The sequence below is a fragment of the Arvicola amphibius genome, chromosome 1 (assembly GCF_903992535.2).
Source record: "Arvicola amphibius chromosome 1, mArvAmp1.2, whole genome shotgun sequence".
Classification (NCBI taxonomy): Eukaryota; Metazoa; Chordata; class Mammalia; order Rodentia; family Cricetidae; genus Arvicola; species Arvicola amphibius.
Window position 1 is genome coordinate 172,841,367 of NC_052047.1, and position 14,989 is coordinate 172,856,355.

The 14,989-nt window shown below is 43.4% G+C and overlaps 1 protein-coding gene across 1 annotated transcript in view; it reads right to left on the reverse strand.

Annotated features, from left to right (window-relative positions):
• Prkg1 (protein kinase cGMP-dependent 1) overlaps positions 1-14,672 on the reverse strand; it is a 1,221,673-nt gene extending 1,207,001 nt beyond the window's left edge. The window contains exon 1 of the mRNA XM_038325478.1: positions 14,135-14,672. Coding sequence (XP_038181406.1) covers positions 14,135-14,400 — 266 coding nt within the window. The 5' untranslated portion in view covers positions 14,401-14,672. The remainder of the gene's footprint in view (positions 1-14,134) is intronic.
• Between the last annotated feature and the right edge of the window lie 317 nt (positions 14,673-14,989).

Sequence of the window (14,989 nt, forward strand, 5' to 3'; positions counted from 1 at the left end):
TAACTTGAAGACATTGAACACGATAAACTAATGCAAGCTAGCAGAAGCTTGAAATCCAGGCCTTTGTAATTCCACAGCTCCATCTCTTCGCCTCTGTATTCATGTGTGTGTATTGCCTAAAGGGAAAAGAACACTATAATGCATCCTCTAGGCGCTCGTAGGGAATGAGTATATCTTATGATGCAATCCTTATTAATGTGGCATTTAACACACTGATTTCCATTATTGTGTATAACTGCACTCTGTTTATACTGAAAACTTAACTTGCATGGCAAGAAGGAGGTAGAGGAAGAGGGAGAAGAAGAAAGGGGAAACAAACCAAAGAAATTAACTGGTTACGATTTTGCAAACTAATTGTCTACAAAAGATCGGCCATGCAGATGCTGAATCATTCTGGCAAACTATACTTGAAAATCATGTTTATTCGGCTCAGAAAGCCCATAGCCGCAGAGGGGGTCCTAACACAGCTAAGTCTGTTAGCTTATCTATGAGCCTCTAGAATTCTTTCCTAGAATGACATAGTTTGTAAGAAGCTATGTTGAGAAGGAGGGAGTGTGAAGTGTGTGCAGAGAAACAGACTCTTCTGTGGATGGAAATGAAAACCAAGTAAGTCCTAAATATGGCCCGTGCCAGAGAGCCATCTGTGACTCCCAAAATGACTTCTAAAACAGGGTCAGAAGGATTCCAGTGAGCAGAAGCAGCTCCAAGTGTGGGCTGAGAAATATGGGAAGAATATGCATGGCTCCATTCCTGGCACAGAGTTAAAAGCACCTTATATATTTGGCCAGTGAGGTCAGAAAGAGCAACCAATAACAGTAAGAGCTGCATTTACTGAATGACCACACTGTACCAGGCACTCAGCTAAATCCTCCACACACATGAGCTCATCTGAGCCTGTCAACAACCGGGGGAGGCTTCTTAACTGAAGAGGCGGAGGCTTTCGAGGTGTTTTTGTATGACAACATCAGATTAAGAGCACAGAACATCTTTTGACCTCTAAAACGCTTCATATGTCTTTCTACAAAGTAACTGACCAGACTGCCCTGGGAGAAATAAAATCTCGAATAATATTTGTTCACATGGAAAAACCTCAAATATAATTTTAAAAACAACAAACAAACAAACACTAGTCTCTAACAGCAAGCGGGCACTGGAAACTCTCACAGGCACAGTTTAATGTGAACTAGAGATATGGATTCCCTGTGGCTCTTGGGTATGGAGACAGGAATCTGCTGTGCTATGGTGATGTCCACAAGGCTTCCTTTCTATTTGTCAAGCCTGCAATGCAACTGGCAAGGCAAGGCAAGCCCGAACGTAGATAATGAGAGGAAGAAGGACAGTGCTGGAACACAGGGAGCCAAGCATGAAAGGCCACGTGCAAAACTGTTCACAGCGTCACCACAGTCGTGTCCCTGATGTACAGGTCGCCCACTCGGAGCAGTTCTTCCAATGCTTCCATGTACGCCCTGAATCTGATGTCCACTCAGAGTCCCTGCCTTACTATTAGCCCTCATGAGCCAGGCAGGGCAATACTCTTCTTACGCCTGGAATCTTCAAGAAGTGAGGAGGGGGAATTGGGGTAGGGGGAGTGGGGGGGGGGGTGCTAAGGACAGTCCATGGCACATGCCATTTGTGTCAGTAAGCCAGATCATATGCACATGGTCTACATTTGATTAGAACATGCTTACCATGCCTTACCTTGTCATGTCTACTTGTCCTGTTTCATTTTACATATGCCTCCTTGTCCTTGTTTCAGGCTTATATTTAAGATACAGTCTAAGTGTCTAAGTGGGGGAGTATATGGTACCTAAGGGACCTGGGATGTAGTCTCAGTTCCGGTCACTAACAAGCCTTTGTGGTTGGCAAATCAGAATTTTTCAGAACCTCTGGATTTTTGATTTCTCCTCTGGAACTTTCTTGTTTTCAAAAAAAAAAAAAAAAAAAAAAGATTGAAAAGGATATTTCCTAAAATCCTTTTCAAGTCGGAGCTTCTAGAAGCAGCTTGTTGGAAAGGTTTTTATTCCGCAATTGCTAGAGATTTGACCGGGAGCTTTATGCCCGTCATCTTCAGCAGTCACAAACAGCCCTGGACTGGTATTTGCTTACAAACCCTATAGGAAATAAGCTTGTGTACATATTTTTGCAAAGATATCAAAATTAACTTTAAGGAGATGAAGCATTTTGTCCAAAGTCTCACAATCCATATGTGAGAGCATTCAAGTCTGTGAACATCAAGACAGTAGTTTATTGATCACATCTACTCCTGGGTTAGGCTGAGTTAAAATTTCTCCTCTGTCTACCCTTCCAGAATTTCTTTCTCTTACTTTAACCTTATTATTGGGCACAGGAGATGACTCGGCAGGTAATGGCATTATGGCACTTGTCTCCAAGACTACCAACCTGAATTCTGACACTGGAACCCAAATGATAGAAGAAGAGAATTAACTGCTAAAAACTGTCCTCCGACACCCACATGTGCCCATGCCACATGTATGCTGACACATGACACAATAAATACATAACAAATAACTAAATATAATAAAAATTGAAGCTTAATGCTGATTATCTTTAAGATTATTGGACTGAGATGCAATAAACCCTTGCAAACACACCTTTCAGCAAATCTAGTTCCATATCTCAACAATGACAGAGAGAGGGGAGTGGGGGAGGGGGGAGGGAGGACAGGCTGTAATGGAAATGCTAGCCTATAAAAAGTAAGCTGTGCTCAGTGACTCCAATACCATATATGTCCAAATCTTCCCACTAGTTTTCGAAAAGAAAAAAAAAATGCAGCTGAGAGACTTGGAATTTGTTATTTTCCCAAGTGGGAGAGCCTGTTCGTCAGAGCCCTTCAAATTTCACCATTTTATTCTGATACAAAGAAAAGCAAATCACTGTGATTTCTACACAATGCCTTTGTCATAAGAGCAATCGCAGCCTTGCTTTCAAAGTCATGTCCTAGGGACTTTGGGTTTTTCCTTAATTTATAAAAACACACAGAAAGGCGTCCATGCAATACGGATGTGTAACTCTGAAAAGGAAAGGGACGTGGAAAATGTGGCTTTCAGAGGAGTATGTTCCTGTAACTATAACTCACGTCGAAATTACATCAGACCTGGCCCATGTTTCTATGATGGTTGTAGAAACGATGTCTTTTTCAAAAACTGTCTTAATGGGTAAAGGTTTAATTTGCTGACGCTACCATCATGCCTTTTGCTTTTGAGTGAACAGAGATATAGATCATTTCTCTCACTCACCAAGCACACATATTCTCATATGAATTTCAAGAGCTGGGCTGAAAATGTACAGTGTTTGACTTGCCACTCTCGCTCTTTGGCATTCATCCCATCTATAAATAAACTTCCTTTCCAAAGCTGTCTACAAGAATATTAGTTCCATCATCACTGCTGCTCCCAACAGCACCACCAAAAAATATAAAATAAGCAGAAACTACCAACTGAGTTAAGGTATGGGAACAGAGGGGGTAATATATGGATATGAGGAAGACTTGGTGATTTGACAAAAGGCCTAGGTACTGTAATTAATCACAAAAAGAATAGTATACAAAGGAATGATTTTACTTTATGGAAACAAACAAATTTCTAAACCATGGCTCCAAAACAGAGAGTTCTCTTCCCATGCAAAGGTTTGCACAAACACATCTAAGTTCAACACTGGCTCTCTACTGTAGGACAAGTAGAAAAGCCTACAGAGATTAGTTGTGTGTGTGTGTTATGTCTGACAAGTAGCATGCATCATTTGTATAATTGAAGCAAGTGAGGAAAGAGACAAATTCAAAGATTATAACCAACAAATTTGAGGTGTAGCCTTTGCCCTTAGTTATTGAGAAGGCATGATGAGATTCTTAGAATGGTAAGCATGATACAGCACTACACACACACACACACACACACACACACAAAAGATGTCATTTGCCCTCTAATTCCTTTAATATCTGAATGGCCACAGTGCTGCCGGCCTGCCCTATCTTAAGTACACTGCCTTCCTAATATCCAGCAGACAGACTGTAAGGCTAGATAACCAGAGACTTTCAAGGCAGGATACCTCAAACCCCGCTGTTAAACTTCAGGAATTTGCTTTGCAGAGATAACAAAGGGAAAGTTGGGGGGAGGGTAAGGGTTGTAAATGCCTGCTTGCTGTTTGCGGCCTGCTTCGCTGTGTATAGCAACAGGCAGGGTAATTTCTGCTTCACCCTGCCCACACCAGGAAGAAAGCCCTCAACTGGATCTACACTTCATTCTCTCTGCAACCACAGACTTGCTAAAAGTTTCTGTCTGTAACCTAGGAACAATATAAATTACTGGCCTGAGAAACATTTTGATATATAAACAGTGTATCACATAATTCTAAAACACGTTTTACAAGGACAGTTTGCTATCAACTAGGGCATCAAAATGCTCACCACTTTAAAGGTTTTTTTGCTTGTTTTATTCTCCCTAATTAAAAAAAAAGAAAATACAAAAGTGAAAAAAAATAAAATCACTTACTTCTAAAAAAAAAAAAAAAACTAGCCAACACAGCTGTGAGGAAGGTGGCCAGTTTAAAAGACTAAATAAAAGCATTAATTCTAAACCGAATTGCTTTTTACCAAAAGTACAACCCCCTTTGGCTATTGAATCTCACCAAGACAGACACCCTGCCCCTCCCCTTAAGGCACCTTTCTCTGAGCCTGATACCAGCCAGCAGCAAGACTACGTCAAGGTCCCTGGGGGGCTCACATGACAAGAGGTCAGTCACAGAGTGAGTGAAATAGCCTTTTACAGGAAGACTGAACGGCTCTTTTCCAAGGGAATATTGATTGACAATCTTACAGACTGCTAGACATGATCCACAATGCATCCTTCAGTGGCAGGCAGGCAAAACAACCCCCAGTTTTTTTATGTCCCAAACTGAAAAGGATTTTATACTTAGGACACCTCACAAAAACAATTTTCTAAATATTTAAACATCCGCATATATAAAAATCACATTAACTGGAGACCTCAAACTATATCGTTTGCTATATTGTTATTTAAGTATATTACAGATGAACTGCCTATTACATGATCTAATTTTTCTTATAATAATTTTCTTTTTGATTTTCCCATGGGAGGTGTGTGTGTGTGTGTGTGTGTGTGTGTGTGTGTGTGTGTGTTGGGGGAAGGGAGTTCTATTTATCTCCTCAAATATCCATACATTTTAGACCAGTCTTAACTGTCCATGAAATATTTAGATTGCCTCAGAGGCGTATAGACATGTCCCTCAGGTGACATTAATGTTCAAAGAACTCTTCACGCAAGCTGTCTTTTCTTCAAGACAACCCCTGGAGAACAATCCACTTGGTATTTGAAACACAGGCCCTCGAATCCTCACTGAGAAGAAAAACAGAGGTCAATATGTGATCCATCACACATTTTCCAAACTTGAATCCTATTACTAAGAAAGTTATGTCTTTGAAGATACATTTTAACCATCACCCAAAGGTCTTGATACACTACTAGTGGGTTCCAACTATTAAATATACTTCTACTGCCATCTAGTGGCGACAGCTGAAATAGCGCTCTCATTAACTATCCTTTCTCCTTCCCAAGCCTTTATCTTCGTTTCTGTTTCACAGTCTTTAAACCTGAAGGCCTCCCTCTCTTATATGGGTGAGCAGATGACCTGAAGCATTCTTTAGAATACAGGATAGCTTTGTACATTTCTTCCTGCATCTAACACATTTCCTTGTTTTACTTTAAATATCCATGCCCTGTCCGGGGGGAAAAAAACAAAACGAAAACACCAAATATATATATCCATGCGTACCCACCCTCCAAAACAAGAGCAAGCAGGAGTAGATCCAGCACTGTGGACCCACACCAGAAAACCAGATCCCCGAGATCCAGGCTGGCAGGGTGGGGGTGAGGGGTGGGAACAGGCGTCGGCCTCCATAATTATTTCTGGGATTTGCTGTTTGGAAATTTATGATCTGTTGTGGAATAAAGTTATAAATCTGAAGGGAACTCAGATGTTTTTCTTGGGTCGTGTTAATGTAACTCTTAACTAAACTGACTTAAAGAGTGTATTTCATAAAAGCTAACGAACGATTCTAATTCCACGTCCCCAATTCAATTCCTCTGAAGCTCTTGAGAGACAACTATGTAAAATATCTAAAGACGGGTACAGAGAGAACCCAGAATCCTTTAAAACATGGTTTGAGCAAGCAAAATAACAAATATGAAAACAACGTTCCATTTCTTGTGTGTGGGGGGGAAGACTTTAAAATAATAGCTCCGAAATCTCTGTATGGACGTATTCATGTTATACACAGCCGGCCCTTCTCTACTTTAGAAAGTCTGCGAAGCCTTAAACCTCAGTTTATTTTAAGCAATGTAGCTACGCAACGTGGATCCTGTGTGTTAGTCAAACGCTTTCTCTCAGCATTTATTAAATCCTGACTACTAACATAAAATAAGTTCACTGTACACACTTAGACACCTACCTAGGCCACCGATAACATGAACATCGTAGCTTGCGGACACCGCTTTGACCTGTAAGCGCAAAGCTGAGCCTAGGGAATGTAGCACCTTCGTTTATAAAGACACAGCTTAGCGAGAGTCACAGAGTCAAGAAGCTGAGTTTTCGGAACCCTAGATCTCATGAGGGGCTCTTAGGTTTTTTTTTTTTTTTTTTCTGCAGTGACTCACAAGACAGATGATATCCCCATGTGCAGCACACTCCTGTGGAAAGACAAGGCCATCTGCGGATTACATGTCATTTCCTGCCATACATTTGTAAGCCTCCCATCTAGGAAGCCAACTGGAACCAGAGTGGATGGCTTTCCCTGGGGAAATGCCTTGGCATGCACTCAGCCTTGGTTTTTAAGAAACAAATAATTCATGAATTTTGATTTTTTTTTAAAAAAAGGTCCTTTATTCATTTTAACCTTATAATCAATGAAATACAAACCATTTTGTTGTGATGCCACAGTTGAAATCTGCTGGGCTAAGAGGGGATGCCAGGGTGAGTATTTGAGAGTCATCGTACTCTCTACACGGACCGACCATTGAATAAAAAGTGATTTTACCCTGGCCGACACAAGCTCCTTTCATTTGTTTTTAATATATTCAAGATATACCTTTTCTCTGAGACGTAGTTCACGGGAGGGATAAGCATGGTAAATTGCGGGTTTTATTTGGTTGGAATTTTTCCTGTAAACAGACCTGGTTTCTACTCAAGGGTTTACAGCCTAAGATATAAAAGAATTTTCTATTTTCAGAATTTCTGGCACACGCAAACAAGTCCTTTGGTGACTGTGTAATCCATGAAGTGAGTTTCATCTACACTGTGTGGGCAATGAGAGGCATCAGGAAAAACACTAACGTTTACCCAAAGGCTTTCGAGCTGCTTGTTAGACAATCATAGCACCATATCATTGAATAAACAGACCCAGGAATATTTGTGAAAGGCAAACACACAAATATTTTTAGGAACCCTGAAGGGTTTTAGAACGGTATTTTTGTAGCATTTTGAGGTCTGAGTGCTCAAAGGAAGACAGATCCAGGAATTTAAAATATATTTTGAAGTTCTGGCTAAATTAGACGATACACACAAGAGAGTCTTAATTTGCAGCAAGTGTAACGGAGGATTTAGCAGCTGGAGTTGCTTCATCTCTATCGCAACTTAAAGAGCCAAGCTAATTTCTTCTGAAGTAAGTTACAGTAGATACCTTAGACTGAGCTGGTTTGCTTGTCTTTCCAGGAAACACTGCCCTAAAATCAGCATAGCTATGTTGCCACCTCGACACCAATATGACATACTCCGTAAAAAAAAAAATCAACTCAAATACCGGGATAACAAATTAACTGCTAATGATGAATTCCCAAGAATAAATCAAATAAATATGCACCAAGGAGAGAATGCACATTCAGCCAGCGCTTTGGACAGGGCAAATTTCAGGTATTGTTTTGAAACTTTCTAGTCAATATATATTTTGTATCATGTGCTTCTCTAAGGCAGTATAGGCTTCTAGTCTATTCACCCACACAATGATATTCAAATGCTTACAAGCACAGAATGTACCAAAATTGTGCTCTGCGCACAATCTCTAGAGCTTTCTGTGGAGATTAACCATTCCACAAAAAGAATCTGTTGTTCCAGAATGAAAATATTAAAACAGGAAAGAAGTTCTACCACTCATCTCTCTTAAATCCACATAAAAGACATAAATACTATTTAAGGCATTGTGAATCTTCAATATAAATATTATTTTTTAATTTATGAAACTCAAATTACACATACACACACGAGCACACTCATGCACACACAGACCTATCTGAGCACATAGACAAGTTTTAAAGCACACCCATCTTTTGAACAAGTACTCTTTGCTGCATGTGTCTGTCCTGAGACTTTTACAAGCAAACAGATCTGATAGAGCTCAAAGATACCAAGCTAGAAGCTAGAGACACAGATCCAAAAGAGAAACCCACAACTCAGGAAGAGTCAAAAACAAAGAAAGGGGTGAGAAAATAGAGCACTGGATAAAGGAAGAATGACAAGCATCGATTCTTGTATATGGTGCTAGGTGACAGAATAGGAATATGCACCCAATAACACAGAGAAGCATTTGAGAATCTACAAGATACCATGAACTGTGTTACAACAACAGATATAAAAAGGAAGCTATCTTTTCTACAAGAACTTGAGATAACCTATACAATCTTTATAATAACAATCACGATATTAAATGTAAATCAGAAATAGGATCAAACAACAATTTGGTGTATGTCTGCATACAAATGTACTTCGTACATCTGTGTGTGTGTGTCTGTGTGCACGTGTGTCTTTCATTTTCTTTTCTTTTTTCCTCTTTTCTCATCAGTGAACAAACAATACAACACACCAACAAAGCCAGAGTCAAGGTCAATATCCCTTTCTGACAATTCCCAAGCTTCTGAACTTTCACTTTTGGGAAACAGGATATGCTATCCCTGGTTTATCTCAGAGCTCACAGTAAGTTCCAAAACCTACAAGAAACCTTGATAACGTCTGGCTCTGAACCCCGATAAGAAAATTCTCAATAGGAAACAAAAATAATTATTCATACCCTATGCAGCCATGAAACCACCTGGAAATCTTATCAAAAGAAAAGATTTGGAGCATTCTCAGCATCTCTGAGCAGCAAGTTCAAGAGCCCACTGGGAAACAGGACCTCCGTCAAGAAGAAGGAAGAAGAAAGGACATGTCTTATTTTGTCAGGTCTGGTTGAAGTTGCTTTGTGGGGGTCAAATTTCTAATGGATACATGGTTGAATCTAAGTATTTGACCTCTGTTTATATCAGTGATTCAAATGAACAGGAACTCCTGACACAGGCCGCTCATCTGGTAAACATTCTTGGTTCCAGAACCAGGACTGAGCTCTAAGAAATGTTCCTTAAAGAAATGCAAATTAATGGCATGCCGAAGATATTAATTTGGCATCTCAGATACAGATGCACAACCAAGAAACCTACAATTTCCTTCTATTTCTGAGGTGTTTTCATAAGCATGCCCACAAGGCTTTGCTCACTTTTCTCCTTGCTACACCAGGGAACCACCCCTCTCATGCACAGTGTGGGCTGAAAGTCCATGTGACATCCTAATGCTAAACCTGCCCCTTTCGAAGACGTGGCAAGATAGAAGCTTGTTCTGCCAAAACGTCTTATCCCATGCCATTAGCTTACCTTCTCTTCAACTTCTGCCCAAAATACTGTTAATCTGAGTCAACTAAATCAATGTTCTCTCCCCAAGTTTGTTGCGAGACTATTACGATGTTCATCAGAAAGCCATTGTTGTTTCTCTTTGATGATAGAGGTATGTTAAGATGTGAAAGAGTAAGCACATGCCACTCTCCTTCTCCGCCCAGTAAAGGCAGAGAGAATCCAAAGGAGGCAAAGGTAATTCTAATTCCTTTCACAATACTAATGTTTATCATCCCATCCTGGAGCAGGACACTGAGCTACAGAAGCCTGGAGAAGAGGAAGCTGAAAGATTGCTAAGTAACAATCCTACAAAAGCAGGGCTGCCTGAGGACTCCACAGCTAAGCAGGCCCATCCAAGGTACATAAGATGGCTCCAAGAGTCCCCTGGTCCCTTTCTAAGGAGGTCAGTTTAGCTCATGGTACGTTCTTTCTACCCACTGAGAGGTACTCACTGGTTACTGAGATGGAACTAGCCCTGGGCTCCATACTACACCTATTATGTGGACTCAGGTTTGAAGCTGGTTGTGGTGGTAATGAGCTGGGAGTCTATAAACAAGTCACAAGATTCGAAGCCTCAAACTCCTTCCCTGACACATGTGGGTACCCTTTAGATGTGCTACAGTAAAACAGTGACCTGCTACAGGAGGCACTGTTTCTAGCACAGTGTTCAGATGGGAACGATAAGCTGTCTTTATTGTTCCTTTTGTCATTGTTTCAAAACTCTGTGTTTCTAACGTGAACAATGGGTGAGTAGCTATTGTTAGGCCCGAACACACTTTATTGAAGTTGTTTATATCAAAATGAGGCCTTGCCTCTTGACTTAGTCTGAAGGCCAAATTGCAATGGCATTGAATCAGAGATGCAAACGGCAAGGGTTTTCTGGGATATCTGGTCCAAGGTATCTATGTCCCATGGAAGTTTGGGTCCCAGCTGATCAACTGGCATCATAGGAAGCAAGGGATTCAAGACAAAAATATCTCCAGCCACTTTGGAATACTGTCTGCTCTTATTCTGGGAACGAGTTAATATTGATTCTAGCCCATGCTCCGGCTAATTTAAAACTTGTGTGTAGTCCCCCTGTGTATACACCAGTTAATGAGGCAGCCAAAATAAGGAACTTATGTGTGTATGAAAATTTCAGGCAAAGAATTGAGAGAAATCGGCAATTCTGGATGTGAAGTATACACAGAGAGGGAGCCCAGATCAGAGGAATCTATGGGAAATATTTGGAGTTCTTTGGCAAAACGAAAGTATTTAAGATCTCATCGCCATCATCTGAAAGAGCCCGCAGTTTTGGGTGATAATCACTTGATCCCTGCTGAGCATTTCTTAAGGGGTCTGTAAGTGAGAACTGCAATAAAGTCAGATGCTCTCTGTTTAAACGTGATCATCACACTGTACACTTGATACTTATGCTTGAGAGCTTAGATCTTCCTCTTCCCTGGTATAATTTTCGTCTAAGCATTCCTTAGATACTTGGATCATTCTTAATGGAGAACAAGCATTATATCCTCTGTGGACACATGGAAATCTGGATAATTGGACCGAGTTGATTACAGCAGTAGATAATTTCTCCCGTTTCCTTCCACTGCAATAAAAGCTGAGGATACGTTTTGCTACCTACTGTGTAAATTATTTTTAGATTACCGACTCTAAGGCAGAAATTTATAGGAAAATCTTCCTTTAGTTTTCCCTCCTAAAAACTCCTAATTCAAATTAAATTTATTTCCTCTTCAGTATAAAACTGGAGTGTCCTCATAAGATTTGAAATGAACCTTCAGTACTAATAGCTATCATTCAAATTATAATTAAACATTAGCTTTGCAATAAAGCCTTCTGTTTCAGTCGCAACATGTCACTGGAGGTGAACTATCTGCTTCCTAAACCCAAATACCTAAGATACCGGAAGTATTCTTTTATTCTGAGAGTATCTTGTTTGATATTAACCCTCATCGTTTAGAAATGCCTTTCTAAGTGTTTTTCCTCTTAGCTAAACCAGTGTCTTGCAGTTGAGAACTTAATACTGTCCCTTTAAGTGAGTGCCTAATTCCAATGGATATTATGCCCATATATTATACCTGTCAAAATTCTTTAAATGCTAATGAGTCACCTTACTGAAAATAAACTGCATGCTCCCTTTTGAAAACTTGTAAGTACGCACACGTGGGAAACGTTTACCTTAATTCTGTGTAAATCAGGACAGAGAGGAGAAGAAAGTACTTCAGACACTTGTTCAAGACACAAATAAAGGTGCCCTTAATCCCTATCATGGGATGAAAGTTCCTACTTCAATAAGAAAACGCTGGGGTGGGTGTGGGGGAGGGGTCAAAAGGGGAGATGTTTCATACGAGGCGTAAGCCATTTCCTCTTCGTAGATACAAAAACTTCGCATTCTTTGAGAATGCTTGTTAAGGGGGGCGGGGAGAGTCTTAAACTGGCGCCTGGAGGGCAGGCTCTGGGAAAGCGGGTTTTCTCCCTCCGGTCCTCTCCAGACCCTGGTGAGAATTTCCTTTCTGTTGTGAGGCAGTACTCTTACTCTCAGGGCACAGCCCAGACACGAAATCTGAAATTTCAAAAATGCGATAAAGCTCAAACCGGCAGCCCTAGGAGGCAAGCAGCTGCCTGGTGACCGCTGATGAAGTGGCTTCTTAAGGAGGTGGGCAGATTGATTCCAGCTGCTGAGCGCCGGGCAGGGCAGCGGCCGCGGAATGCACAGCCAGGCGGAGGCAGGGCTGCAGTGGCTCCCCAACCTAGGGCCAGGCCAAAGACTAACTCTGCAGTTTCAGACTAAGTGGGAGGGGAGTGGCCTCGTTCCGGGGCAATAGGAGCTTTCCAAGGCAAGCTGGGCCAAAAGGTACCAGTGTCGCTTCAAAACTGGAAGGTGACTCAGGCTATCTGAAAGCCCTCTGAGATCGGTGTTCAGGAGAGCCCGCATTTTCTAAGTGGTATCCTTCTGGGGATTCCTGTTTGCTTATCCCCACTCACTCTCAGCTCTGGGTCTTCTGACAGCTTCGAACCCCCGTGTTGTCTGTTTTGCCTGCCCACACTGTGATCGATACACTCGGGGGTCGGTACCGTACAGTGGAGGTGCAGGAACACGGGAGCCTTGGAACTGGCCCAGAGAGGACCTATGATAAGGCTTGTTCTTTAGAGGGGCTAACCTCAAAATAAGAGGGCTAAGTGTGTGTGTTGGGGCGGCGGGGGAGGGGGAGGTAGTAGTCCCCCGAGGGCCCCAAAGTCAGACAGCAAGTGATCTAAGAGAAGGGAAAGGGTAGGAGGTAGGCGGGCATGAAGGCACGCCTAATGGAATATTCAATATCCTGAGAAATGCACTTTCGGCCCTGCACTTCCAGAGACTAAAAGCCAGTAATGGGCTTTGGAGTCTGCACTTCCTCTCCCTAATGTCCACAGGGCTTTAAGGCTGCAACCGATCGATCAGACTTCTCCGCTAAGGCGGCGTGTGGAGTGCAAAATCTTCCTACTGTAGCCAGAATCCACCCAGCCTCCTCTGAACACCTCGGAGAAGCTACACAACTTTGAAAAGGAAGAATCTGGCTCTTAAAATGCCAGGGAGGAAGAGAGTGAGAAGCGAGGTGCCGCCTAGAGAAAGCATTCATCTTCGTTCCCTATCAAAACTTTTTCAGGAAGAGGTTGAAGTTGAAGCAAACAGACCCGCTGTTGCCCTTGTACTGGGCTGAGAATTTGTTCCTAACCTGCTTCACGTGCAAGGTGACCCAACCTCCACGAAGCCCAGGGCAATTAAGAGTGGCGCTTCTGAAAGGAACAGAAGCAGAGCAAATGAGCACCCAGAGGTGGGGTTTGTGGCCTTCTCTTGATGACGTCACAACTCCCCTGACAGTAACCCTGTGAATAACCCTTCCCTCCCAATCCTTTGCTGGAGGATGGATCTATTGGGTGGGGACCAGCCCCCGGTCCGCCCCAAGCCGGGCAGAGCCCTCTTGGCAAAGCTCACTGTATCCAGACAAACTCTGTCCCTAAACTGAACTCGACCCCAACCAGCCTCAGGTCACTCCGCGGCCTGGGTCCAGGGGTCGCCTGGGGGAGGTTCTCCAGGCCTGGGGACGGTCAGGGTTCAGTCCCAGTGTGGGCGCCCCGAGAGGCAGCAGCCCGAGCCGTCGAGCGCAGGGTAGCAAACTTTCCGCGGTCCTTCTCCCCACCCCCATGCCACGGGGGCGCGTCTCGGCGGCTAAGAGCTTGCTTTTTCCCAGCCCGCCGGAGACAACCACAGCACGTGATGCGCAGAAACAAAAATAAACACTTCCCCTTCCCGGACCGCCACGGCGAGCAGGGGGCGCCCTGCGCTATCCTGGAGCCGTAGCCCCCGGCCCGAGCACAGTCCCCACGGACGCCAAGAGAGTGGCCCTTACCCCACGACGCCCTGAGCCTACCTCTCGGATTTGGTGAACTTCCGGAACGCCTGGCGCAGGTCGTGGAAGGACCTATAAGTCTGAGGCTCGGCAGAGATGCCCTGTGCCCGGGTGGTCCGCGGGCCGATGTGGGTGGAGGGCACAGGCAGCACCGACTGGCATTTGTGGAGCTTCCTCTTCAGCTCCTGAATTTCTTCCTCCTTCTCTGACAGCCGCTTTTCCAGCTCTTTGATCCTCTCCTCCTTGAGCATGAGAATCTTCGCAAAGTCTTCCTCCAGTTCGCTCATTTTTTATGGTTAAGCCAGATCCCCCCCCTCTCTCGAAACTTTTCCTCCCGCGGCGCGCCGGCGGCTGGGACAGCGGAGGAGCGCAGCGAGCTGGGGACTGGGGCGCTCAGCCCGGAGCACTGAGTGCGGCCCCGCTCCTGCGATTGCTTCTGCTGAATGGACTAGAAGCTCCAAGGGGAGGATGAGGCGTCTAAAAGGAAGGAGAGGAGAGGCAGAGTGCTAATCCCTAGCGTCTCTGGGGAATAGGTGATTATCTTTCATTGAGAAACCAATTAGAGCCGCCCTTCCTCCCCTGAGACCCCCCCTCCCTCGTCCCCCTTTCCCAGTCGCTTGGTGAGAATATGCGAGCGCGCCACCCCACCGAGAGCCTGGTTAGACCAGACCAGAGAGTCTGCGCTCACTCCATCACACAGAAACTCTTCTAGGCTATATGGTACCAAAAGAAGGGAGTGGGATGGGGTGCTTTATGACACTTGATCCTTGAAATAGCAACAATTACCATGTGATCTCTCGAGGATGACGCAGTGCTTGTAACTGGATCCACAGAGAGAGAGAGAGAGAGAGAGAGAGAGAGAGAGAGAGAGAGAGA